This window comes from Cibotium barometz, chromosome 50 (genome assembly GCF_041138505.1).
Source record: "Cibotium barometz isolate CiBa-2024 chromosome 50, ASM4113850v1, whole genome shotgun sequence".
In the NCBI taxonomy this organism is placed as follows: Eukaryota; Viridiplantae; Streptophyta; class Polypodiopsida; order Cyatheales; family Cibotiaceae; genus Cibotium; species Cibotium barometz.
In genome coordinates this window covers 2,381,779-2,408,636 of record NC_141095.1, presented here as the reverse complement: position 1 = coordinate 2,408,636, position 26,858 = coordinate 2,381,779, and the positions used below count along the sequence as shown (strand labels likewise).

At 40.2% G+C, this 26,858-nt stretch overlaps 1 protein-coding gene across 1 annotated transcript; it reads left to right on the top strand.

Moving 5' to 3' along the window:
* The first annotated feature begins 12,481 nt into the window (after positions 1-12,481).
* On the top strand, positions 12,482-13,982 carry LOC147609717 (ATP synthase gamma chain 1, chloroplastic-like). Its single transcript, XM_086786676.1, has one exon. It carries the CDS (start codon positions 12,594-12,596, stop codon positions 13,746-13,748), a length of 1,155 nt encoding a protein of 384 aa, XP_086642802.1. The 5' UTR covers positions 12,482-12,593; the 3' UTR covers positions 13,749-13,982.
* Positions 13,983-26,858: the final 12,876 nt, after the last annotated feature.

Sequence of the window (26,858 nt, the reverse complement as noted above, 5' to 3'; positions counted from 1 at the left end):
ATCCTTGAGCTGGTGCCCAAATCCCTAACATCCGAAGCATTTGTTCTCACTTCGAAGTTCTTCCCTTTGCATTTTGGAGAGAGCCAGAGTTCTTGAGAATGTACTTCGGGGAAAAGGTCTTCCTTCATTTCTGAAGCATCCCGTCTCCACATTCTGGTTAGGACCTTGGTGTCTCTTTGGAGGCGGAAAGTTGAAAGAACTTCCCAGTGTCTGAAATCTTTTGAAGGATGAGGGAGCTGGTTTTGGCGGCAAGACTTTTACGATGAAGGCTTTGGCAAAGTCCTTCGCCATTCTGAGAGCTTCAGCCATGGACATTGGCTTGGCATTTTTGACCAGTGTGTCCAAGGGTTCATTCATTCCCCAAATGAATCTGGCCATGAGTTGCTCTTCATCTAGAGGTGGTGAATATTTAAGTAGAAGAGCGAAGGCCTGATGATATTCCTCGATGGTTTTTCTCCCCTGCTTGAGCTCTAAGAATTCGTTCATTTTGGTTTCCCAAAAATCGAGGGGGACAAAAACTCTTCCTTAAATAGGTTTTAAGGTCATTCCAGGACTGAGTATTTCTGTCCAGACGGTTGGTGTCACAATGGTTCCGCCATGCCACCCTCACTATTTCCACTATCTTCAACCTGGCAAGAGCTATTTTGCTTTGCTCATTGTAGCCGGTGACGTCAAAATATTCTTCCATGGCTTCCACCCATTTCTCCACAGCCTCGCCCAGGTTCTCCCCTTCTCCTTTTAAGGGTCCTGGGGGGGCTGAGTTCTATGAAGAGCCTTGCGAACTTCAGGGTCAAGCTCATAATCTTCAGAGAGGGTCTCGTTGACGGCCACGGTTTCCTCGTCTCATGATTCTGCCAAAATGATATATTATTAAATTTTTATCTTGATATCATCCACAAGATCCTAAGACTTAAGGGATTCGGAAAAACAATTTCTTAAACAAGATAAATGATCTTATTGAAGATCTATGGCATATGTCTGATAACAGATTTTTCTTATCAGTTCATCCATAAACAATCACGCGTTGAATAATATAGAATGACACCATGTACCACTTTTAACTTTATCAGAATCATGGCCAATGAGAGGTTTTGCCTTAGTGTTGCACGCCAGTCGCAAGAGGCGTGGACATACTACCCTACAAACCACTTATGCTGTCGTCTCTCCGCTGGGTCAGGAAAATATAAATCCTTGAAATGGCGTGCGAGTCTGACTCGACTTGTTCGAGTTGCAGTGGAAGAGATGAGATGCTCAAAGGTGAACGCAGTCATGTCTTGCGAGCGACTGGGTGAGGTCGGGAATACCAGATAAGTACGGAACTTCCATCTATAAAAATAATTTCTTTGATTAAAAATTCTTCATTAAAGAAGCTTACGGAATGAAAATACATTATGAAAATGTTTTTTTCTGAGTTTTTATCATCAATTTCTGATAAGAATTCGTTTATCCTTATTAGCTTTCAACAAATCTCTGATACCAGCTGTGAGGTCCCCCTCCCGCTTTGGGGCTCCTGTCGATCGGTGGCGGAAGCGGCGTCGGCCTCCCGTGTAAAGCGGGATCCACACACTCGAGGCCTCGCCCGCGCATGTCCGGGGACGCGTCCGGGGACGAGAGGCTATCCCGGGCGGCCCCTCCGAGACTGGGCCCAAAAGAATCCCCTCGCCCGGAAAGGCACGGCGCGATTCCGCCAATTGGGAAAATCTTCTAACAGGGAAATTACTCTAACGAGTCAAGTCTTAACTAGATAAACTGATCTAACCAAGCCTGAAGTCACATGGTCAGATCAAGAAGAGACTTGCACTTGGTCCATGGAATGACCGCTTTTTTCCTCATTTATGAGGCACAGTCGATGATCCCCTCCCATAGAACAAGGTCTTCTCAGGATTTAAAACTAAATAACGTAACTAATCGTATCTAGTTGTTTCTCAGGAATCCTCCGATCCAGCCCATCCGGCCCATGGGTTAGCCCACCACTGAATTGGTGGGATTCCTTTATAAAGATTTGGTTGGGTTTTTGTCCGGGTACCGAGGAAAAGAGTTCCCAGGCCCCCTAGCTGGCGATTCATGCAAAAATCAAGGTAGGCATACCACGTACACACCCAATATGAAATTGCCATTTCGACTGGCTTTAAAAACAATCCTTCAATAGAAATCATAATATTTCTGATCATCATTTTCCAAAATTCCGAGTCCATTGTATTACAAAAATGTATCCTCTGAACTCTCCGTTGAAGACCAGCTGGCCAACCAATGAGATATAGTAGTATCAAAACTTGGTTCTCAAAAATCTTTCCTATCTGAAATCTTCCTTGACGTACACATGGGTGTCTTAGCAACCCCGTGAGCCCGTGCATCGCTTGGTCAGAACCCTCTAGGATCCTCCTTAGGTGTCCTAGCACTTCACTCAGGGACCACTTTGTCGGTCCTTGCCCATCGTCCCGGATGCGCACCATTTTAACCGTACCGAGGCTGGTCAAGACCTCGACAGGCTTTGCCACGAGCAACGTCCCTTGACGACTCCCCACCAGCTGTTCCAACCTCCTCTTAGAAAAACATAAGCCAAATGCTTCCTCAGCATTCTGGCGTAAAACAGTCCTTTGAATGAAAAAACAGAGGTTCCAATGCAAGTAAAATTCCAGTTTGAGATCGGTTCCGACAACCCTTTTTCCATAATTCCCAGTTTCAATAATGAGGATCCTTGATCTCTCATGAGGGTAATCTACCCATCATTTTGTCCATTTGTCCAACTAGATTCTTAGTGAGTTTGGTCAAGGAAAAACTAGATTAGCTTCGGTAGTCTATTCTTTGGATTTAGTAACTGGAATTGGTCTCACGAAGTTTTTGTCTGATTCAGATCGAGAGAAGGAAAATTAGGTTTACTGTCCGTCCCTCACGTAGTCTAACCAAATTCATTCAATTTAGTTTTACAAGAATTCTCTTTAACAACTAAACATCTAGATTTTGGGTAAATATCAATTTAGTGATTTTACCAATTAAAATATCCAAAGATATTCTTTATGCCACATAATTTCTCAACCTTAATTCATTAGGTAGAATTATGGTGGAAATTCATCTTTTGACACTAAAATTTAATTCAAATCCATCTTTTCTTAAATATCATAAAAATTCTTCTTTTAACTAAAATATCAATACCTATTTTTCTGAATAAACTTGAAATCCTTCTTTTTCTCATTTCAATGAGTGCAATCCAATTATCATGGGAATTCCTCTTTTACCATAAATTAAATCTACTTAAAATTCTTCTTAAAAATTATATAAAAATATCCATTAAGCTAAAAATTCCACTTTTCTCATTTAAACATTAGAATTCCAATATGGTGGAAATTCCTCTTTCATCATTTAATCTTATCTATACAAAAAGATAAATTTAACTAAATTATCTCTCAAAATTTAAATAAAAATCTTCATTAATTCCTTTACACTAGGAATTACACTTTTCTCATTTAAATATTTGGATTCCGATGTAGTGGGAATTCCTCTTTCATCATTTAAAATTTATCTATGCAAAAAGATAAATTCAACTAAAATCCTTCTTTAATTTTTAAATAAAAATATGCATTATTTTAGCATCACAAGTTTTCTCTTACTTCATTGGAGTACATGGATTTCCATTGTCATGGTGAGATTACTCTTTTAACATAAAAATAAATTACTAGAAATTTCTCTTTTTCGTAATTAACTATTTATGCATAAACATAAAAATCAAATTTTCATGATTATAATGAGAATCATTCAATTTATCTAGGATGATTAATCCTAGAATATGGTAGGAAGTCCTCTTTTCATAATATAAATGAAAATGATTTATGTGTTTATTTTTCAGAAATTTTGCCATAGCTCCGCTGCTATTACTAATAATTCTCAATAAATTTGAAAGAATAAAGTTTAGTATTATTCATGTGATTAGAATAACCACTAATTAGATCATTATCCAATTATGGATTGATTCATAAGTTAAATAGCATATAAAAGTATTAGAAAACCATTATTTTGGCCTCCAATTAGACAAGCATAGAAATTACTTTTAGATTAGAGAAATGCTTTATGAGAAGCTTCATTCAAATTGAGAATAGATCATAGGAATGACCATTCTTTGGGGGAGAGAGAGAAATGCTTAAAAATCATTATAAATTAAGCATGAATGGAAATTTATGTGTTTCTTCATTACAATACATTAAAGAACTTCAATAGTATTCAAAAGCCATTCAAATTAATGTTTCTCAAGCTTGAGAGGGGTTGAGAAGAGAACCATTTGGAGATTTAAGAAAAAGAAGACAATAATCCACACTTTACCTCCTAAATTACTTGATTCTTTGATCACGGTAGAGGCCCCCAACCAATCAATTGGTTTGGTATGTTGTTGGAGTCTCCAAGGAAGATTGAAGAGAGAGAGAAGCTCCAATCTCTTCAATTTGTAGAGGGTTTTTAGAGGATAATAGAAAATAAGCTTAACTTAGAGTAATGCAGGCATAGTTTAGTTCACACATGAGAATACAAAGGAATGAGGGTCTATTTATAGGTGAGGGAGGCCACTAACTGATTCCAACTTCTAGATTTTTCCAGCTTTAGTTTGGCTAAATTTGGACAAGTTTTGGACCAGTTTGGCTCCCTTTTTTATTTGGTTTGATCGAGGAGAGAGGAGAGATAAAAATATCCTATTATTTTTGAGTTAAAAACTCATCCACACATGTGAAATAGGCGCCTCCTTGAAGGACCCCCTTTTCCTTACCCATGTGTCAAAAATGAATGATTACTCCAAAATATCTCATTTTTTATTAATACTTCATAATTTTTAACTAATAAACCTAGTACTTAGTCAACTCTTCATCTTATGTGGGCGTTTACTCATTTTTGGGTATTTTCTTTTATTCTTTGGATTTATCTTGTCCCAACACTTAGATTAATGTTATTGGTCCATAGGAACCTTAATTGGACCATAATCAAAAAAAATTTGAAAATCTTGACCCTTAGGCTAAGGTCTTCTAAATCATTTTTTATTAATTTCAATTGCAACTTGGAAAATCTATTTTGATTTTCTATTTTAGGGAAACATTTTTTTGATATCTGTAGAATTTATTTATCCAAAAATATCCCAATATTGATTTACCACTCTCTAGAAATTTTTATCTCACTGGGCAAAACAAGGAAAAATAATATTTTCTTGTATTCAAAAATTTAGAATGATTACAAGGGATTGAAGTAGAGGCTTATTTGTTATTTCGGCTGAGGAGGAATCTTACAATTAGTTTAGTGATATCTAAAAGTGGGAGGACAAGTTGACCTAGCATCGACTGGGTCACCTTAGGTTTTGTCCATCCCACCACAATAATGTAGCCACTCATGTGGCTAGGGATTGCAAACGTAACAAAGACATATGTGCGCCCATGAAGATAGGGTTAGCACAACTTTTTACATTGGTTAGTGAAGAAGATCACAACGTTTTACATTGGTTAATGTAGATAGGCATGGGAGTAATAACAAGGAGGATATCAAAACAATTATGTGTAGGTAGATTTGTGCTGATGTCACCGACCTTATTAGTCAGGTACTGGCTATTCTAGGTGATTGCTAGAAAAGGGAGCAACATGTGTTGATGGGGTTAACACGACTTTATGCATTGGTTTGTGTCTCATGAAAGATCACTAATTGTATGTTCCTCTAACTTCACCAAAAAAAAGTATGTTCCTCTAGGAACATTTGGCTACATTAATGCTTGGTAGTATCGACTTATAAAAAGCCCACTGTCACAATCGTTCACAAAAGTACTACCAGAGAAGGAGAAGGATGGAGACAAACGCATAAAGGAAAGAGACAATAGCATAAACAAATGGAAGGAAAGAGACAGGACAAAGGACAAACTGACTCACCTCTAAAAAAGTGAGTCTTCTTTTTGGCTGGTTTCCTTCACCCGTGTGTGCTCCTTGTCTGCTCCTTGCACTTAGGTTTAGTGCTCTGTTGGAAGAGGCAGCGAGACGAAGGAGAGCAAATCTTAGTTTGAAAATGTTTATTTGGAGAAGGCGGGTTATTTTCAGGTATGGACAGGTCGTCGCGTGTAACAGCGCGTGTATTTTCGCGTTTATAATAAATCAGCCGTGTTTATACACGCAATTTTTAGGATGTAGCCGCATTTATACACGCGATTTTCAGGATATAGCCGCGTTTATACACGCGATTTTTAGGATGTAGCCGCGTTTATACACGCCATTTTTAGGATATAGCCGTGTTTATACATGCGATTTTTAGGATGTAGCCACGTTTATACACACGTTTTTTATATTTTTCATTAAAAATTGATTATGATTTTGTGTTTGCTCTTTTGTACATAAGATGTCATCAACCTCCTCAAGCAGTTCTGGTGAAGATGAGACAATGCGTCATCGTAATCGCGATGTGTGGTTGGGATAAAGGATCAAGTGTATGTGTAATCGATGTCAAGGATGCATTGTACGAGCGCGTCTAATTACCTTGAATCACATCTCCATGTATGGAGAATGGAATCAAACAGGTTTAGAGGTGAGTAGATGTAAATTGATAGTATTCAAATGACTCATGGTATCCAAATTAAATTAATGGAGTTGTAATATATATACTCTAATTGAAGCAGGATGCAGTACCACACCCTAACATGGTGCCCTATGTGTGGCGAGAGCACGCAAAGCGTCGACGAGATGATGCTGGAGCTTCGGGATCTATTGTCCAGAGATGAGTGGGAAAGGAATGACAATAGCCCTGCACCCCATGAAGTTGTGGAAGAGGAAGTGTTTGATGATATGGTGTGGTATCTTTTTAGGGATGATCCCAAAGGTATGGACGACGATGATATGGAACAAGAGCATCTTTACAAGGCTTCATCGACACCGATTTTTGAAGGGTGCACATTCTCTATTTTACGTGCTTCACTTGAACTCCTCAATATACAAACAGTTTATGGATGGAGCAATGCAAGTCTTGACACATTATTGAAGTAAGCATTCTAACTTGCAAATTTGAATTAGTGGTTTAGGGTTTAGGGTTTAGGACTAATTGATGATATTGGATGCAGGCTATTATTAAACATGCTTCCAAAGGGGAATAGACTACCCACCTCAAGAGACATAGCGAGGCGCTATGTGACATCTCTTGGATTATGATCGCATACATGCATGCGTCAATGATTGCATTCTCTTTCGTGGGACGCATAAGGAGGCTCGACATTGTCCCACTTGTGGTGAAGCAAGGTACAGATGTGAAGAGTTTTGATGTACCTCGTAAAGTCTTGCGACACTTTCCCATAATTCCTCGCATCAAACACATGTTCAAGTGCAAATCCATAGCAGAGCTCATGTCATGGCATTCCTCAAATCGATCGGATGATGGCATGTGGAGAATTCCCGCAGACACTCCTGCTTGGAAGCATATTAAAGATGAGTGGCCCAGCTTTAAAACAAAGCCTAGACACTTGAGACTTGGCCTAGGTATGGATAGAGTGAATCCATTTGGTTTCAAAAGCACCGCATACAGCGTGTGGCCAGTTGTGTTGGTGAATTACAACCTTCCACCATCAATGGCGATCAAGAAGGGATATCTTATGTTATCCCTTCTAATTCCAGGGAAACATAAAGTCAAGCATATGGATGTTTATCTCGAACCGTTGATTGATGAGTTGAAGGAACTATGGAGAGGTGTTGCGGTGGTGGACATTAGTAGGCCTCCCTCCTCTTCTCGACACTTCGACTTAAAAGCAATGTTGATGTGGACAATGCATGACTTTCCAGGATACAGCGATTGTTCTGGTAAGAATTCTAATTACCTCCCTACTCTAATACTATTGGCTATATTAATTATAACTATTGACTTTATTATTCTAACTTATATTTATATTTTAACAGGTTTGAAAACATCGGGTAAACATGCATGTCCTGTTTGTGGCCCTTCGTTAGTACATGAGTATGCTGACGGTTTGTGTAAGACCATATTCGATAATCATCATCGATTTCTCCCGTCAGATCATCCTAAATATGTTGCTAGTAAGAGTAACATTCCTCCACAAACACTTCGCAAAAGATTGGAAGCGTATTTGGGAGTCTACAAATATTCTTCCTCCAGATGGCATGAACAGGTATAGTAATGTTTTTCAATCTTATTTTGTGTAGTCTCTAATTGGATTAAAGATCACATAGAGCAAGCCCTTGTGTAGGTACTCCATTTTTTTCGGCTACCATATTGGACCCATCTTAAGATCAACCATCTTCTTGATCCCATGCACATCTTCAAGAATGTGGGATCTGGTATTTGGGAACATGTTATTGGTAAACGAGACAATGTTAGCGTACGGGAGGACTTGCGGGTCGCAGGACGTATGCGTCAAGCTTGGCCACAAGAGGAGGGTGGGCACGTTCGTCTTCCGCCTGCACCATGGATTATATCAAAGAAAGAGGAGAAGCAGGTAAAGCAGGCCATCACCACTTTGCGTACTCTCACTGGATGCATGAGATCATTGAAGGGAGCCTTTACAACCACTAAGAAAAGAGGCGTTGAGCAACTATATGGGTTGAAGTCCCACAATTGGCACAAGATGCTCCAAGTAAGTGTTTTCCAAGTCTTGTACGTTGAAATTAAATTTTGTAATGCCATAAACCATACATACATGTGCTCTTATGTACGCAGTTCATACTACCTACTAGCATCGACCATTGTGCAAATAAGAGTTTGAAAAAATGTATTTATAAGATGGGCGAGCTTGTGAGGTATGTAAAACCCATGTCAGATCACCCTTCATTATACCTTGCAAAATGAACGTGCATGAGGTATAACGTACTATTCATTTATTTTTCAGATATGTTAGTTCCAAAGCAATTGATCCAGCCATGTTGGATGATGCGCGTGTTATGGCAGTGGAGGTGGTTTGTTTGGTAGAGGAGACTTTTTCGCAAACCATTCTCACAAGTCAACTACATCTCATTGTGCATTTAGTGGACGAAATTGCTTTATGTGGCACTGTGCATGCACGTTGGATGTTCTTCCTAGAGCGCTTCATGAAGACCTTAAAACACTTTGTGAGGCAAAGTGTAAGGCCCGAAGGAAGCTGGCCGAGGATTGGTTGATACAAGAGTCTCTTGTATATATTTCAGAATTTCTTGGTCAGGTGGACAGCTCTTTGCCACGACTATGGAGCAATGAAGAGGACTTGAGGATGACCTCTATTGTGCCTCAAAGAAAAGGACAGAGTAAAGTAATTGACAGAACATTGATTGATGATCTCAATTTCACTTGCATCCTTAATAGTGAGGATGGGTTACAAGATATGAGGATGCGAAGACAAAAAGGCAAGCAAAAAGAGCTCTCTTTCGGAGGCAACATGGCTCTCGTAAGGCGTACCCTAAGCATCTAGCAACACTTCCGAATGATATCCATGTTGATTGGTTGCATGAAGAAATGGAGAGAGCAGAGAGCGACGAGGGGCTGCATATCACGGCGGAAGAATGGGAGTATGCACGAGGATGCATGTTAAAGGTACATAGAACTAATGTTTTGCATTAGTTGTAAGTGATTTGCTTTTAATATTTATTCACATTGCTTACACAAATATTGCTTCTATTTTGGTCTAGTGCACTATGTTCAATGCTATATGGTGTGAAGGCAAGCATTTTCGAACACAAAGAATTGATGAAAAGAGGAATACACAAGATTACAGCGTCGTTAGTAGCTTTGAGGGAGCTAATGGAAAAATGGATGATTATTGTGGCACAATCCAAGACATATTTAGGCTTGACTTTCGTCGCTTCATTGTGTATGTTTTGGATGTCAAATGGCAAATGAACGTGGTGGAAAAAGGGCCTAATGCAACGATAAAACGCCATGCAAGTGGCTATGTAACTATTGACTCTACAAAGTTTTGGCAAACAAAGAAAGATAGGCTTGTATTGCCACAACAATGTGAGCAGGTATGCATTTTTTTACTAATGTGTTTCATATACATATATATCTAAGCTCGCGTACCCCTTGACTTTTGATATGCTAATTAATTAATGCAGTATGTGTATTTGAGTAGGTTATCTATCTACCAATGGTGCATGACATTAAATGGTGGTACGTCATCCCTATTGCACCACGTTCCAAAGTGATGTATAATACATTCACTAATATGGAGCATATGGAGGAAGTAACAAGCCGCAATGAAGATGATGTCGAGCATATCTATCTGCCAATGGTGCATGACATTAAATGGTGGTACGTCATCCCTATTGCACCACGTTCCAAAGTGATGTATAATACATTCACTAATATGGAGCATATGGAGGATGTAACAAGCCGCAATGAAGATGATGTCGAACATGCCAATGAAGATGTTGTGATCGATTTGATCAAGAAATAAGAGATGATCATGATAATGAGGATGAGCGTGCCATTTCTCATGATCATGAGAATGACCCTACCATTGAGGATGATGGTGATGTTGATGAGGATGATCAGGGCATCGATACCATTATCAATGGACAGAATATCGATAGTGGAATAAATTTAATCGTAGCCTTACAAATTGATCAAATGGATATTGATGTTGATCGTTTGGCAAGGATGGATCTTATTGAAGATGAGATCGAGCCCTAACCAATCCATCACTGTATCATTCTAAATTGATGACATTTCTATTGTATATATTGTCTTTTAATTATCATCTCATGATTTATTTTTGAATATATTTCATTGTTGTAAATGCATGTAGTGGGATTGTGTAATGATACATACTGTAATGTACTATGAGATGGTTTAAAGAAAATAGTTTTTAATTTTGTAAAGGCATGGAGTTTTTCTCAATAAAGCACTCGCGTGTAATAATGCGTGTATATACACGCGCTGATACACGCGTTTCTGAAACCAGTATACACGCGTTTCTGAAACCAGTATACACGCGATTTTAGATGCCAATATACACGCGCTGGTAGACGCGTTTCTGAAACTTAAATACACGCGAATTCAGATGCCAATATACACGCGCCCGATACTACTCATATACATGCGCGACCATACACGCGCCCGTAACTTATCGCGTGTATTGAACGCGTGTATGGCAGCAGTGTCTTGTAGTGTTGTTTTGGCAATGCCTTAGGTCAAATCTATAGAAAACATGTTGTATGCCAATAAGGGATGATATGAGGCTAAACATGAGGCTAGAGCTCCCTAAATGCCTAACTCTACCTTTCACACTCGAAAGCTCAAGTGTGGCTCACTTCTATGACCCTACAATTTTGCTAAATTTTGATGTGTTTCAAATCCTTTGTGCCAATTTTTTGTGGGCTAGAAATTTTTCTTTCCCATCAAAATTTACGCTAAGAGTAAGGTCATGTTTTGCCCAATAGATGAACTTTCTACAAGATTGTGAACAATATTATTCTTTTACAAAAATTGTGAAGATAAAGTAGATAAAGAAATGTGTTGTTAGTTCCTTACCATGTAGCTGAGTGGTTGGGGGGTCAAAGTCCCACCATAGAGGTTGTGGGTTCTACTCCATTGCTACATTGAGTAAAAATGACAAGTAAATTAATCCGTGGTGAAAAGTGACAATCTGTGGTTAGGGGGTCAAAGTCCCTCCATAGAGGTTGTGGGTTCTACTCCCTTGCTCCATTGAGTAAAAAGTGACAAGCAAATTAATCCGTGGTTAGGGGGTTAAAGTCCCACTATGGAGGTTGTGGGTACTACTCCTTTGCTACATTGAGTAAAAAGTGACAAACAAACTAAAAACCCTCTCAAAAAAAGGAAAAACATTTTGTTAATACCATTTGGCTACAACATGGGCTGACAAATGAGCTTGAAGAAGTTATGAATAGCTCAATGATATAGTAAGCATTTTGTTCTATTTTTTGGGTGACATGATGCAGCTCATCTTTCTAGAATCATATATTGTATGAGACCCTTAGCTCAAGCTCATTTTAAGTTGAATGGACTTATTTTTCCAACCACGCAGTCTCACACCAACGTGCCTAAGTATGCCTAAATTTGAAGGTTTTTTTTTTTGCGAGGATATCAACATATTTTCTTGGTCTCCTATATCATTATGGCATTCTGAAGACACTGACATAATTTTTCATGTTTTAATTTTGTTTCTCTATCTCTTCAAAAGCAAAGGCAACTCTTTTTTTTAAGAGAACCTTTATCCGATGGCCTCGTGTTCGGCTACCCATTAGATTCCCTTCCAAAGGGAAGGCTCGTGGTGGAAGAGTTTGGGAAATATTTTTTATTGAGCCGGATTAAAAACCTTCTCATTGTAAGTTGAAGAGGAAATTGACCAATTTGAGGAGGCATTTCTCCGTAAATTTTACAGAATATAACTAAAACTTGAAATGTTTGAAGAGGACTATTTCTCTTCTGCCACAAATTTAAACAAGTTCTAGGCTAAGTCGAACCCGGCATGTGGTGGGAACCAGCCAAAAGGGAGTTGAAATGGGTATATGGAGGCAAGATGGGAAGTGGATTGTGGATAAGAGTTGATCACACAGCCACACAAGTGTAGGCTAAAATGTCCGTTGTTAAACCTCCTAGTTCTCCTGGCATAGAAGGGTCCTGTGTATCAGTATCATCACCCATCATCACCCATGGCTTGCTCAACTCACCTCTCTCTTTCCAACCTCCACAGATGCAGCCCATGCCCTCACTTCGAGGGACTGTCTGCGCGCACGCTCGGCCTGCGACGCCAGGATGTCGCCCCTTTTGCAGACCATGGTGCCGGCGAGGGATCGGCGGCTGACGGCAAGAGGTCCGGGCGCAGCCGGACCACTGTGTGCAGCCTCAAGGACCTCCGCGAGCGGATTGACAGCGTTAAGAACACTCAGAAAATCACTGACGCTATGAAGCTGGTGGCGGCGGCCAAGGTGCGGCGCGCGCAGGAGGCGGTGGTGAATGGGCGCCCTTTCTCGGAGAATCTCGTCAAGGTGCTCTTCAACGTCAATACCCAGCTCCAAACGGAGGACGTCGACATCCCGCTCACTCAGGTACGCCCCGTCAAGAAGATCGCACTGGTTGTCATCACAGGCGATCGCGGCCTCTGCGGCGGTTTTAATAACTTTGTGCTTAAGAAATCGGAGGAGAGAATGGCGCAGCTGAGGAAAATCGGCGTCGATTTTGTCCTTGTTAGCATTGGGAAGAAAGGCGGCTCCTACTACAAGCGTAGACCTCACATCCCTGTTGACAGGTTTCTTGACACTGGCAACACTCCCACCACCAAAGAAGCCCAAGCCATCGCTGATGAGCTCTTCTCCCTCTTTGTCAGTGAAGAAGTCGACAAAGTGGAGCTCCTCTACACCAAGTTTGTCTCGCTCATTAAATCTGACCCTGTCATCCATACCCTCCTCCCCCTCTCGCCTCAAGGAGAGGTCTGTGATGTCAATGGTAACTGTGTCGATGCAGCTGATGATGAGATGTTCCGCCTCACCACCAAAGAGGGCAAACTCAGCATCGAGAGGGAGACAGTGAGGACCGAAACTCCGGAATTCACTGCTGTGCTTCAGTTTGAGCAGGAGCCTGTGCAGATTCTGGATGCCCTCCTCCCCCTCTACCTCAATAGCCAGATCCTCCGTGCTCTCCAGGAGTCTGTAGCCAGTGAGCTCGCCTCCAGGATGAATGCCATGAACAATGCCAGTGATAATGCATCCGATCTCAAGAAGAGCCTGTCCATCACATACAACAGGCAGCGGCAAGCCAAGATCACTGGAGAGCTTCTTGAGATTATAGCTGGTGCAAATGCCCTGTAATAACTATCTTTCACCTTTTTGGAAATCTTGGATTGTATCTCTTATGTGACTGGGTGCTGAGGCAACCCTTTGTCTTTCGCCGCACTGAAGCCTTTTGGTATTCTTTTTGTATGTAATCTACTGTTGCTCCTGGTTTGCTTTGAGCAAACCCTAGTTGGTGGATGCAACCCAGTAGGGAGGAGCAACTTAACATTGCAGTGAATAATTTTTTCAAGTTGAACTCCCTTGGCTGTAGTCTGTTGGGTCTCCTTTTGTGCTCTGTGCAAGATACCTGCAATTTGAGGTCACAGTTCAGAGCTGTGCGAAACAAAGCTTGCTTTGTGGGTTAGGATTCTCTCCTGATGTTCACACAGAGAGAGGTTGTGTGTACGGTTAGATTTCGCGCTTAAACCTTTGCGATCATGTCAGGTATGGTGAGTGGATGCCGTTGTAGTCTTTCATTTTTGAATCAGCTATGCAATCCAATTTCTGGTCTTTCTTAATAAATTATGGGAAGCTGTATCACCACTTTGCTAATATTGTGCATTTTTATGTTGTGAAGATTATATGGCCCATTCTCATGATGTTCTGTTTATGTTCAAATGCGATTTAGAAAATGTGGATGATTTGCATGTCTCAAGAATATTGAGACTAAGTCAAAGCGAGTTTAGCAGCGAAAGGCCACATGCAGTAGCAAGGTTTTAAATGGGAGAGACCCACCAGTCACTGCCTCTAATTGGCTTCTTTCAGGGAGGGGGTGAGGGCCTTTATACATGGTAAGAATGTATGTATTACATGTTGAACCTTTGGTTCTGGCACATGCATATTAACCTGCTTGCAAACTTTCTATGTTAGGTGGTATTAATAGCATGGTTAGGCCCTTGCATTAGGAACTGCTGCTCTCCACTATCAATTTTCTCAATAACACGGCTTATGTCCAGTACTTTGAAATGGCAAGTCTCCATGGGAAAATCTGGCCAGATCTTGAAGAGAGTGGGCAAAGGGTTAAATTTAGTTGCATCAACATAGCAGCTGTAGCTGTTTCATGACACTGAAACTTGAGTGGGTTCTCTCTCTCTCACGCTAATGGTTTTCTGGTAATTGTTCAACCCACTTCAGCATCACATCATAGAAGTTTCTATCCTTGCTTTTGGATGCAGATGAGCTCTTCATCTCCCTGGAAGTTAGCTCATTGCACCAAAATAACTGATACTCTGCTCTATGTATAACATGCATGCCCTCCATTGGATACATTGTGGTCCACAATTTTGATGACCTGATTTTCTGCCTTTTATCTTTGTTGAGCTTCATTTGGTTTCTGCAGGTAATATGGATGAGAGATTTCATACATTGCTTCTGTGTTGTCCTCTAAAAATATGTTTCCCGAAGCATGATGATTTTCACACCGTCCCTATTTGGATTACGAGCAATATCTTCAACATTGATAAGGTCAAACAATTCTTGTTTAGCACGTGTTTGAACTCGTGCAGGGTTTTATCCACCTTCCTTGTGAAAAGATGCCCTCTAATTAAGCCTATGCACATACATAATTCCTTTTCCTCTCCATTGATGCCCATCCCAAGAAGTTCATTATAAAAAAATAAACTTGTTTTGGCAATTTATCCATATCATTAACATTTTCAAGTTGCAATTGTTTCATGGAGGTCTTGACCAATTATGTATGTTGGAAACAAGACTCTACTTTCACAATGGCACGCATTGTTAACTCAGTATTCGCTTTTGTGTGTGCTCTTGTATTATTGGTTTCTTCTTAAAGCTTAATCTTCTAGGTGACCCTAAAGAGTGACCTCTTGCCCTCTACTTCCATCTCCTTGCGTTTAGTTTGAGCTTATTGTAATTTTGTGTGTAAGAATATACAACATGGAATGGATGCCAGACGACACTTTTATTTGTAGGGTATTCAACATAAACTCAAATTGTGTAATTAAAGAGAAGGGAAAATTCAATTTACAATACAACAAATGGTGGTAAGCTTTAGACCCATGTGTCCCTATAAAGGGAGCTTTGATGGTTGATATGGAAGTGCTACGATGAACCTTGTAAGCTAGAGGGAAGCTAGAATGCAGTAGATAGTGGAGACAAATAACTATCCACATGAGGAAAAGACATTTAATAGAAGTCTCTCTTTAATTCACCTTAAGAGGAGATGTTATCTAAAGGAGGTTCTCAAACATTAGGAGATAGAGCCGATGGAACAATTGTTGCCACCACCAACCTTGGAGATCACCTAAAGGAGCTCCGACAATACATCTCAATGGTATGCAAGATGAGTATAGGAGACGAGTATAGAATGCTTAGCGAAGGAGAGCGGGCAAAAAGGTAAGAAGAACTAATAGGAAAGTGAGGATTATCACCATAAAAAGTTGGAATGTTTCAAGTAGATATATAAAGTGGCCAACTGTGAAAATGGAAGAACTCTGTGGCTATAGTAGCTTTTGAATCCACTAGGATGATCGCAAAATACACTTAATAGTAAAAAAGAAGAATCCTTGTACTTAGCCCGTGGCACTGTGTGGTATTCAAGTCAAGAGCTTACCTTAGCCTTGCTAAAGCATGTGCATTGCGTCTTGCCTTAGAGACAAACTATAGCTTCCTTATGTGGGTGTGCTAGCTCGTCCGTCACATCCTCACTCCGTTGTCATACCGGAACGCTCCTTTATGAAAAGGGTAAAGGGAGAGCTCTCCATGCCTAGATGGAGGCAACAAGAGATGGTCCTTTGCGATGGCTCTCTCTCACAAAAGGCAAGGAATGAAGGGGAAGCTAATGCAAAAAGACAACCTATAACCAAACCTATCTAGCATGCATCCATCAAGCAAGCAAGATTCAGTATCATACAAGCAAGCAAGCAAGAAGAAAAAGGAGAGCTCACAAGTACACTATTTTGCAAGGGAATGGTTGTGTATTGCTTTTTGTCAAAAATGACTTTTATATAAGTGACTAGTTTTCACCCTAGACCAACAGTTCATTAGACCTTATTAGTAAGGGGCATGCTTGGAAAACTTGATCAGGAGGCTTGCTTACCCATTCCCAGCCATGTGTCTCCCATACCTCCTTTTCGAAAGAGTAAGATACTTGTCGCCTCACATCCTATCCATTGCATTTTTATGTATGACCATACCCACCCTATTTGTTGTGCTCTGTATTTAGGTTTTCTGGAGACTTCTCTTGTCTATCCTCAAGTTGAAAAATGCACCTACCTCCCTAGCCCCTAGGAATTGCTTTTTGACATAACTAATGTTTCCTCTTGCTACCTATTGGCTCCTATTACTAACCCCTTCCACACTCTCGGGTGTTTTTGGAGCAGTTTGTGGAGTAAGAAGACCATAAAATGTGTGTATTTATAAGTAAAATTTTGGTTTTTCTCAGAATTTTTAATAATTAAGCTTTCCTTAGGTTTTAGTTATGCTGCTAATGTTTACTAGGTTGTAGATATTGACAATTTCTCAAAGGATAATGCCCTTTATAGGGAAATTTCTGAGCTCAGATAGCTCCTGCCTGCCCATAAAATAGTTATCCCTAAGAAGAAGATTAGAATATTTTCAAGCTTTTTAAGTGATGAAAATGCTTGGAATTAAGGCTAGATAAACTAAGAAGTTGTTTTGAAGTAGAAATGGCCAGACATTTGGAGTTCTCTACGTTAGAGACTCCATTTCTCCTTGATGGCCATCCTACCTCTCATGATTCTAAGGTTATTTGTTTGAAAATCTTTCATGGCATCTTGGGTATGGATTGACTTGGTAAGAATGATGCTGACATTCATTTGTAAGTCGAGATATGTGTCTTTTTTAGATACATCTTCCAACAGACTGCAAGGTAATGGGGTTCATGGGTGGTAAGACCATGTTGCATGTAGTTAAAAGCTTCCCATTTAGTCAAAGGCCTTCAAAAAGGATTACCCTTATATGCTGTAAAACTGAATAAAGTAGATGACAACTCTCCAAAATAGGAACCATGATGGCTTAATGAGTATGCAAAACTATTCGTAGAGGAGCTTGTAGGAAGGTTGATAATGAGGTAGAGCTAGAGTGTGGCTCTTAGCCAATGGGTCAGAAGAGCTTATAAGATGTTATTGCTAGAGGCAATTGAGCTAAAGGAGTAACTCTCTTAGTTAATTAATCACGGGTTTATTCAACCTAGTTAATTAATCATGAGTTTATTCAACCTAGTGTATGACCTTGGGAAACACCCATTCTCTTTTAGAAAAAGAAAAGAGATGGCACCTTAAGGCTCTACATGGATTACAAAGGTCTTAACCAATGCACCATCAAGAATACATATCCTATTCCTTGCATCGATGAGGTTTTTGATAGGTTGCATGGTGCCAATTACTTCACTAAAATAGACTTAAAAATTGGGTAATTATCAAATCAAGATTCAAGAGTAGGACATCCTTAAATCTGCCTTTAATTCTTGTTATGGAGATGCAATTTGGGTTGATTAATGCTCCAAATACTTTCAATAGATTGATGTCTGATATTTTTTGAGAGCAGTTGAATGATTTTGTGCTCGTGTTCTTTCATGATATCTTCGTGTATTCTAAGGATGAAAAGGAGCATGAAATGAATTTGAGGAAGGTTATGGACACTCTAAGATAGCATAAATTTTATGTAATGAGGAGTAATTGTACCTTCTTTATAGAAAAAGTTGAGTATCTTGGTCATGTAGTTTCAAAGGATCCTACTAAGATCCAGGCTGTGATTTATTGGCCTACTCCCAAGTCAACTAAGGATATTCATAGCTTCTTGGTGTTAACACGATGGTGTCAAATCTTTGTAAAAGACTATGCTAATATAGCTGCATTGCTTACTTCTCAACTCAAGAAGGACCACCATTTCAATGATATGCTAGAATATCAAAGTAGTTTTGAGAAGCTCAAGGTGGTCCTTGCTTGTCAGCCTTGCTAAAGCTTCCAAACTTCAACGAACCTTTTAAGGTGGTGACCGATGATAGCAAGACAGTATTGCTGTTGTGGTGCTATCTTGATGTAACAAGGCCATCCTGTTGCTTATGAGTCTTAAAAGCTTTAACCACATGAGCTTCCAAACTTCAATGAACCATTTAAGGTGGTGATCGATGCTAACAAGACAATATTGCTATTGGTGCTATCTTGATATAAAAAGGCCATCCTATTGCTTATGAGTCTCAAAAGCTTCAGCCACATGAGAAGAATTATCCTACCCATGATTTAGAGGTCTTGGTTGTGGTTCATGTACCTAAGCTCTCGAGGTGCTAGGATGTAGATTTCAATTGACCCCCAATGATCACAAAAGCTTGGGAATCTTTCTCTCACCATTGCGAGCTCACTTGCTCATCCTCCCGTGCGTGGGACTAATGCTTATCATCCTGAGAGTCACTATCCTCAGCATCCTCATAAATGTTATCCCCTTCCCACTCTGGCCATGACCTCTTTTTGGGTGTTGCTGGTCGTGGATGATGGAGGTGTGTGTTCATTTACCTTCTTGCCCTTGTCCTTGGGTCACTCCTCATTTTCTCATTTCTTGCCCTTCTCTCCTCCAGGGCCGATTACTTCTGTAAACCACATATTGTTAAACACATTCCTATGACAATTATGTCTGCACACTTATGTAATGGGAGCCTGTGCTATATTGTAAATCCTGTCATTTGATGAGGGACATGCCCTAAAGACGCTCCCAAGTATTGAGCTTCAAAGGACAGACAAGAGGATCTTGGGGTCAATTGGCCAAACCATAGATAAAAGCCTTTAACTATATTTTGGGCGCCCTGGGTCACTTGCTCTTGGTGGACAGCCTAGTGGGAAAAGGCTTGGAACTATAAAAGCCAATTTCTCTTGTTTGTAACTCATTCTCCCATTTGTGCAATAGAAGTGGAGTGTTCTCTCTCTCCCTCTCTCTTGCAACTCTAATCTAGCATGTGTGGTGTGCTTAGGGTTAGGGTTTGGGAGTGATTAGTGCTAATCACTTCTTTCCTCTTTCTTCCATCTTGCTTTCTCTCTCTCTCTCTCTCTCTCTCTCTCTCTCTCTCTCTCTCTCTCTCTCTCTCTCTCTCTCTCTCTCTCTCGATTAGGCTTACCAACGCAATCCTCTTCCACACGGAGATCCCACACGATCTTCGCGACGAGAGAGCTTGAATCACCCATTGGATTGGAGCAACTGCCTCACTGTGACAACGAGTGTGGGAGGACGGCGACGGTGATGAGCAGCTACTATGGTGGAGCTCTTGAGCCATGCTCGAGCTTGGTGGATAGGCAAATTCCCAGGACACATGGTTAGGGTAGGGCTTCATTAACATTTTTGGCACCTCTGCTGCTGAGGAGTGCCATCCACTACTTGTCTACGCCATCTTTGATTCGAATCCAACGGAGCCCCCATAGCCCGGTGGTGCGAAGTAGGTTCTTTGGCATGCGGTTTTTTTATTTTTTATTGTATTTTGATGTTTTTTTGGTTGTTTGGTTGTTTTTGATGTTTTTGTTAAGATGCATGTATAGCTTTATGTTTAGAGTAGGATTATCACTTGTTTGAGTAAAAAACTTGTGATTTGGGTGATTAGAGAGCCTAATCAAGGAGGCTTTTGAGTTAAAAACTATGAAGTATTCATAAAAAAATGAGATATTTTGGACTAATCATTCATTTTTGACACATTGGTATAAGGAGAAGGGGGCCCTTCAAGGAGGCGCCTATTTCACATGTGTGGATGAGTTTTAAACTAAAAAATAATAGGATATTTTTATCTCTCCTCTCTCCTAGATCAAACCAAATCAAAAAGGGAGCCAAACTGGTCCAAAACTTGTCCAAATTCAGCCAAACTGAAGCTCGAAAATTCTAGAACTCAGTTGGACTCAGTTAGTGGCCTCCCTCACCTATAAATAGACCCTCATTCTTTTGTATTCTCATCTGTGAACTAAACTATTGGTTAGTTGGCCAAACCATAGAGAAAAGCCTTGTAACTATGTTTTGGGTGCCCTGGGTCACTTACTCCTAAGTGGCCTAGTGGGAAAAGGCTTGGAACTATAAAAGCCAATTTCTCTTGTTTGCAACTCATTCTCCCATTTGTGAAATAGAAGTGGAGTGTTCTCTCTCTCCCTCTATCTTGCAACTCTAATCTAGCATGTGTGGTGTGCTTAGGGTTAGGGTTTGGGAGTCATTAGTGCTAATCACTTGTTCCCTCTTGCTTCCATCTTGCTTCCTCTCACTCTCTCTCTCTTGAGTGATTAGGCTAACTAACACGATCCTCTTCTGCGAAGATCCCACACACGATCTTCGCGAGAGAGCTTGCATCACCCGTTGGATTAGAGCAACTGCCTCGATGTGACGAGTACGGGAGGACGATGGTGGCGAGTGACTACGGTGGAGCTCTTGAGCCATGCTCGATCTCAGCGGATAGAAACTTCCCACAACACGGTTAGGGTAGGGTTTCCTTAACATATTCTTGGTGAGAGGCTCCTTGCTCTTCTTTGCTCCTACATTGAACTAATATAACAACTTTAAACTTAAAAAAAATAAACTTCGTGCTTCCCTACACAATGAACTATACTTTGAAACTGCTCAGTCTCGCTAAGAGGAAACCCCCCCTTGGAGTAGTCTATCCACCATGGGTACAATATCCAAGTGTCCTTACCCTGTAGCTCGTCGATCCACTCCTCGGGGCCCCATCTCGTCTCCTCTGTCTCTCAGACTACACCCATGCATCTGAAGGGTGCTCAGGAATATAAGTCCGATTACATACACAACTTCACCAACTAACACGATTAAATAACAATAATAGTATTGTGTCATGCTACTACATACCTGTACAAGAGGCATCATGCCGTGCACAACAAGTGTGGTTGCTGGTTAGGATCCAAGGTGGCAAACATTTGCCCTTTCCACCTTATGAACGCCTTTTCAAAGTGAGTCTTCTTGAAAGCTTTAAGGGCATTCGTGATACCTACCCCAGAGTCTAGTGTGGCTCTCTGCATGCTAGTATGACGGGTGAGCTCGCCTCCAACTTTGTGTATATTTGTAGTGTGTACTCAGTTAATTGGAACTAGTACACATGCCAATATATCCACACAAAGAATTCTCTATCGGATGGAGGAATCTGGGCGTCCCTCATTAAAAACTCGCCACCTGCCAATATGTCAAGGAGCCTACATTTCCTGCATTGCGAATAAGATTTATGTGTTTACCTACATATTGAAAAAACTTTAATGCATTGAGAGAGTTAGAGATTTACTCTACATTTGGAATATGTACCTGAGCGATATCTGCTAGCTTGGGAGTAGTTAGAGATATCTACTAACTTTAATACATCGAGAGAGTTAGAGATCTTACTTTGCATTTGGAATATGTGCCTGAGAAATCTCTGCTAGCTTGGGAATAGTGAATATGCTAGCCTTTTCACCCCAGCCTAGGTAGGAGATCACTTTCTTGAAAAACTCTTTGCCAGAGTCGGGGTTGGCAATATATGCCAGTTCATGTCCCCTCTTTGTAAATAGCACCTCTGTCTCCTTCTTCAAGGCATCTTTATAATTCTTGTCGAGCATTTCTACATTTTAAATGTATTCTTTACTCCCTTGCTCAGGCAGAACATTGACCTTAGCTTGTGGCATCAAACTTAGACTGCAATGAATTTATGTTTTAGAAACATATTTCAAAATCAAAACATGGCTTTATTGTAGTCTGAGTACGAGGAGGCGCGCATATACCTAGTGACCCTAGCCATTTGGCATGCATACTAAATAAGATATATGATGACATATAAGATGTTCGTATCACATTCATTCACATCACATATCATCCATTCACATCTATCCCAATTCACATCACATCCATATCACATCACATCTCATTCATTTACATCTATCCCGATTCACATCACGTCACATCTCATTCATTCACATCTATCCCGATTCACATCACGTCACATCTCATTCATTCACATCTATCCCGATTCACATCATGTCACATCTCATTTATTCACATCCCAATTCACATCACATCACATCTCATTCATTCACATCTATCCCGATTCACATCACGTCACATCTCATTCATTCACATCTATCCCGATTCACATCACCTCACATCTCATTCATTCACATCTATCCCGATTCACATCATGTCACATCTCATTCATTCACATCCCGATTCACATCACCTCAAATCTCATTCATTCACATCTATCCCGATTCACATCACGTCACATCTCATTCATTCACATCTATCCCGATTCACATCACGTCACATCTCATTCATTCACATCCTGATTCACATCACATCTCATTCACTCACATCTATCCATTGCACATCACATCACCTCCATCCATTCACATCCATCACATCACATTCATTCATATCCATCACATTCATTCTCATCACCATCCCATTACATACATTCTATCCACATAGCATCACATCACATCTATCCACATCATATCTCATCACATTCATTCATATCCATCACATTCATTCTCATCACCATCCCATTACATACATTCTATCCACATAGCATCACATCACATCTATCCACATCATATCTCATTCATACACATCTCATCACATACATTCTATCCACATAGCATCACATCACATCTATCCACATCATATCTCATTCATACACATCTCATCTCATTCATCCACATCCATCTAATCGTTCACATGTATGACTACCCACATCTATCCATACATTCATATCTATCACTTCACATCCACATGTATTTATGTCACATCACATCTCTTTACATTACATCACATCACACATCCACGTCCATTCTCTCACATACACATCCACATCCATTCTTGCACATACACATTCACATCCATTCTTCACATACACATCCACATCCATTCTTCACATACACATTCACATCCATTTTCACATACACATTCACATCCATTCTTTACACATACACATTCACATCCATTTTCACATACACATTGACATCCATTCACATCCCATATCATTCATTTACATCCATTCACATCCCATATCATTTACATCCCAACTCCCATGACATCACATCTCATTCATTCACATCCCGTTTCACATCACATTACATCCCATCCATTCATTCACATCTATCTGATTCACATCGCATCTCATCACATCTATTCACATCACATCTCATCACATCTATTCACATCACATCTCATCCATCCATTCATTCACATCTATCTGATTCACATGACATCTCATCACATCATCTATTCACATTACATCTCATCACATCTCATTTCTATGCAAGTTTTCAGTTTGATTTTCTTTTGAATACAAGGAGTATTTCTTGAATCAATATCCCCAAAACTTCTTGATCGGAATTCTGAATTTCATACCAGAATTCCTCGAATTCTATAACCTTGATCCACAGATCAATTCGAGACCATGCTTTTATAGGGTTAGAGAAGGGAGGCGCCTAACTCACACCCACTTGCCCCTCTCATGCCAACTAGACATTAGGAAAAATTTGGACTCACTTTTGGGCCTTTTAAGCTCTTTGAGATTCTAGGGAATATTCCATAAGGACCAATGAGGGTGAGGCTTCCGTTACGAAACTTTTGAGGTAACTTTTTGGTGTGGAGGCCATAACTTAAGCATAAAAACTCCAAATTTGTCGGAGGTTGGTGCGTTAGAATCCTCTCATCAAGATCTTTCCAATGATATGTTACATGATATAGTTTTGAGGTACTATGGATAGAGTTATCCACGATCCCCCTTTTCGTAATAGAATGATGACGGCATTTCTTAGAGGGCCCAAAAATGAGTCCACATTTTCCCTATGGGAGGTGCCTTGAATGCTAGTCAATAACCATGGGCTATAAGCTAACCCATGGTTTACACCTTTGCCTATACCCTCAGCATAAATGTATTAAACCCATTGATACACACTAATTGATGGACGTAGATCAACCTATTCTTAACACCCTCTCTTGATCTACATACATACCACGCAGGGTATGTAGATCAAGGAATCACGTAGGCACTTATTACCACACAAAGAGAATTCTTCATTTAGAAACGAAAAGAACCAATTTGAATCAACAATATGAGCTTCCACCTCAAACTTGCCTTTTGTTTAGCCGTTGTCTTTGTCTTTATCTTTCTTCTTTTTCTTGCAATCTTTGGTCATATGCCCCTTTTTTGCTGTAATAACAGATTCTTGGAGCCTTCTTTTTGTCTTGATCTGTAATCAAAGCCTAGTCACCCAAGAGATGAGGTGCAGTTGAATAAGATAAACTTGCCTCCATTCTTGTTTCTTCTAAGATTAAAGATGACCCTGCTGAAACAAGTGTGAGGTTAGGTTGATTTGAAATGACAGAAACACACTGTTCAAATGTTGGAGGCATGCTGCATAGAAGCACAAAAATAGCGTCTTCTTCTGAGATGCTAACACCTGCTCCAAAGAGCTGGTCGATGAGACACCTAAGATCATTCATATGAGTGGCAATGAATGTCTTTTCAGCTTTCTCTAACCTATAGAGACACTTCCTTAGAAACAGTCATGCCGCTGCATTGGTCTGACAAAAAATAGCTTTTAGAAACAGTCATGCCGCTGCATTGGTCTGATAAAAAATAGCTTTTAGTTATATCCAACGTTCATGAGCACTAGATGCTGAGCTAACCTAATATATTGGACCATCACTAAGACCACTTATGATGGATGATAAGGCCTTTGCATCACTTTCTTCCCATTTCTGAATTGCCTTCGGATTTCTTGATGTGGGTTTCCTTTCAGTCCCACTTGTAAGACCCCATAGATCTTTATCTATTAAGGCCAAATTTTTCATTTTGATGGCCCAAGTGTGATATTTTGTGCCATCAAAACGGTCATTTCTATCAAGTTGGTGACCTAACATTTTACCACAAAGTCTCTCTCTGGTAAAAACACCCTTTATAGTTGGAGGGTTATTACAAATATGTTGTTTTCACCCACAGACATTTAGCAGAGGGTTGATGTTGCGCAGGGAGCTGATGCTGCTCAAGCTACATGCTCTGCAACACTCAGAGGTGGTCACTTATAGAGAAGCTCCGGTCGACCGGCGGCGGCTGAAGAAGGCTTCTTGCAGGTATAGGAGCTCACACAATAGAAGAAGAGCAAGCTTGTAATTTCACTTTGGGCTCAAGGATATTATAAGGAAAATACTATCATATGGGTGCCTAAACTTGTCAAGATCAACTTCAACTCAAGAAACCCAAAATAATTTTATGGTGTGGAGACCAAAGCAAAAGCAACTAGGTTATAGGCTAAGGTGTAAACCATGGGCTAGCTTGTAAGCCATGTTTATTGAGTAGCATTCAAGGCACCTCCTCTAGTTGGGGGCAAGTGGGCAAGTGGGTGTGAGTTAGGTGCCTCCCTTCTCTCTGAGCCTATAAAAGCATAGTATCTACACCTTCTCTTGTGTATGAGAGCTCTAGAATTCTTGTATGCACTTTGTGTTTAATCCAATCTTAGTTTTACTTTGTGAACCCTTGGCTCTTGTCACCATTTTGGCTTTCTATTGAGTAATATTTCATTTCCATGTGTTAAGTAGCTACATGACATGTGTTAAGTCTCTATCATTGCTACTTAATGAGTGTTCTTTAGCGTAATCATTTATTGATGTATTACTTAGTGTTGCCACAAGCTATCACTACATCTATTGGTGATTAGCTTGCTAACTAAGTGAATCCAACATTTGGTATCAGAGCCCTTTCCATGGGATCCTTCTCCTTTCATATGTTGAGAGAGGGCATGCATTTCTTTGTGAGTAATTGATTTAGTATTGTCCTTTTAATTGCTAAGTGTGTGTTAATATTTGATTAAATATAGCCCTCATTTTCATTTCACTTGAGTGGCACTTGTGAGGTTGAAAATGGGTAAGTCCAAAACCCTAGATTGGGTGGCCCAAGTTAGGGTTTAGAGAGGGTGTCTTCATAGCATACTCTATGTGTGTGTAGCCTTGAGCATATTGGGTGATTATTCTTTGTGTGAGGAGTGGTTTGTTGTTTTAACTTCATTGGTTGAATTCTTTATGTGAGAGCTTAACTATAACCTCATTGTATGTTGAGTGGACCAAGAAGTAGAGAGAGGGACGGTTTCTTTGTGAGCATTTTTTTTCTTTCTAATGTGAAGATTATCTTAACTATGTGAGTGAGAGGAGAGAAATTTTGAG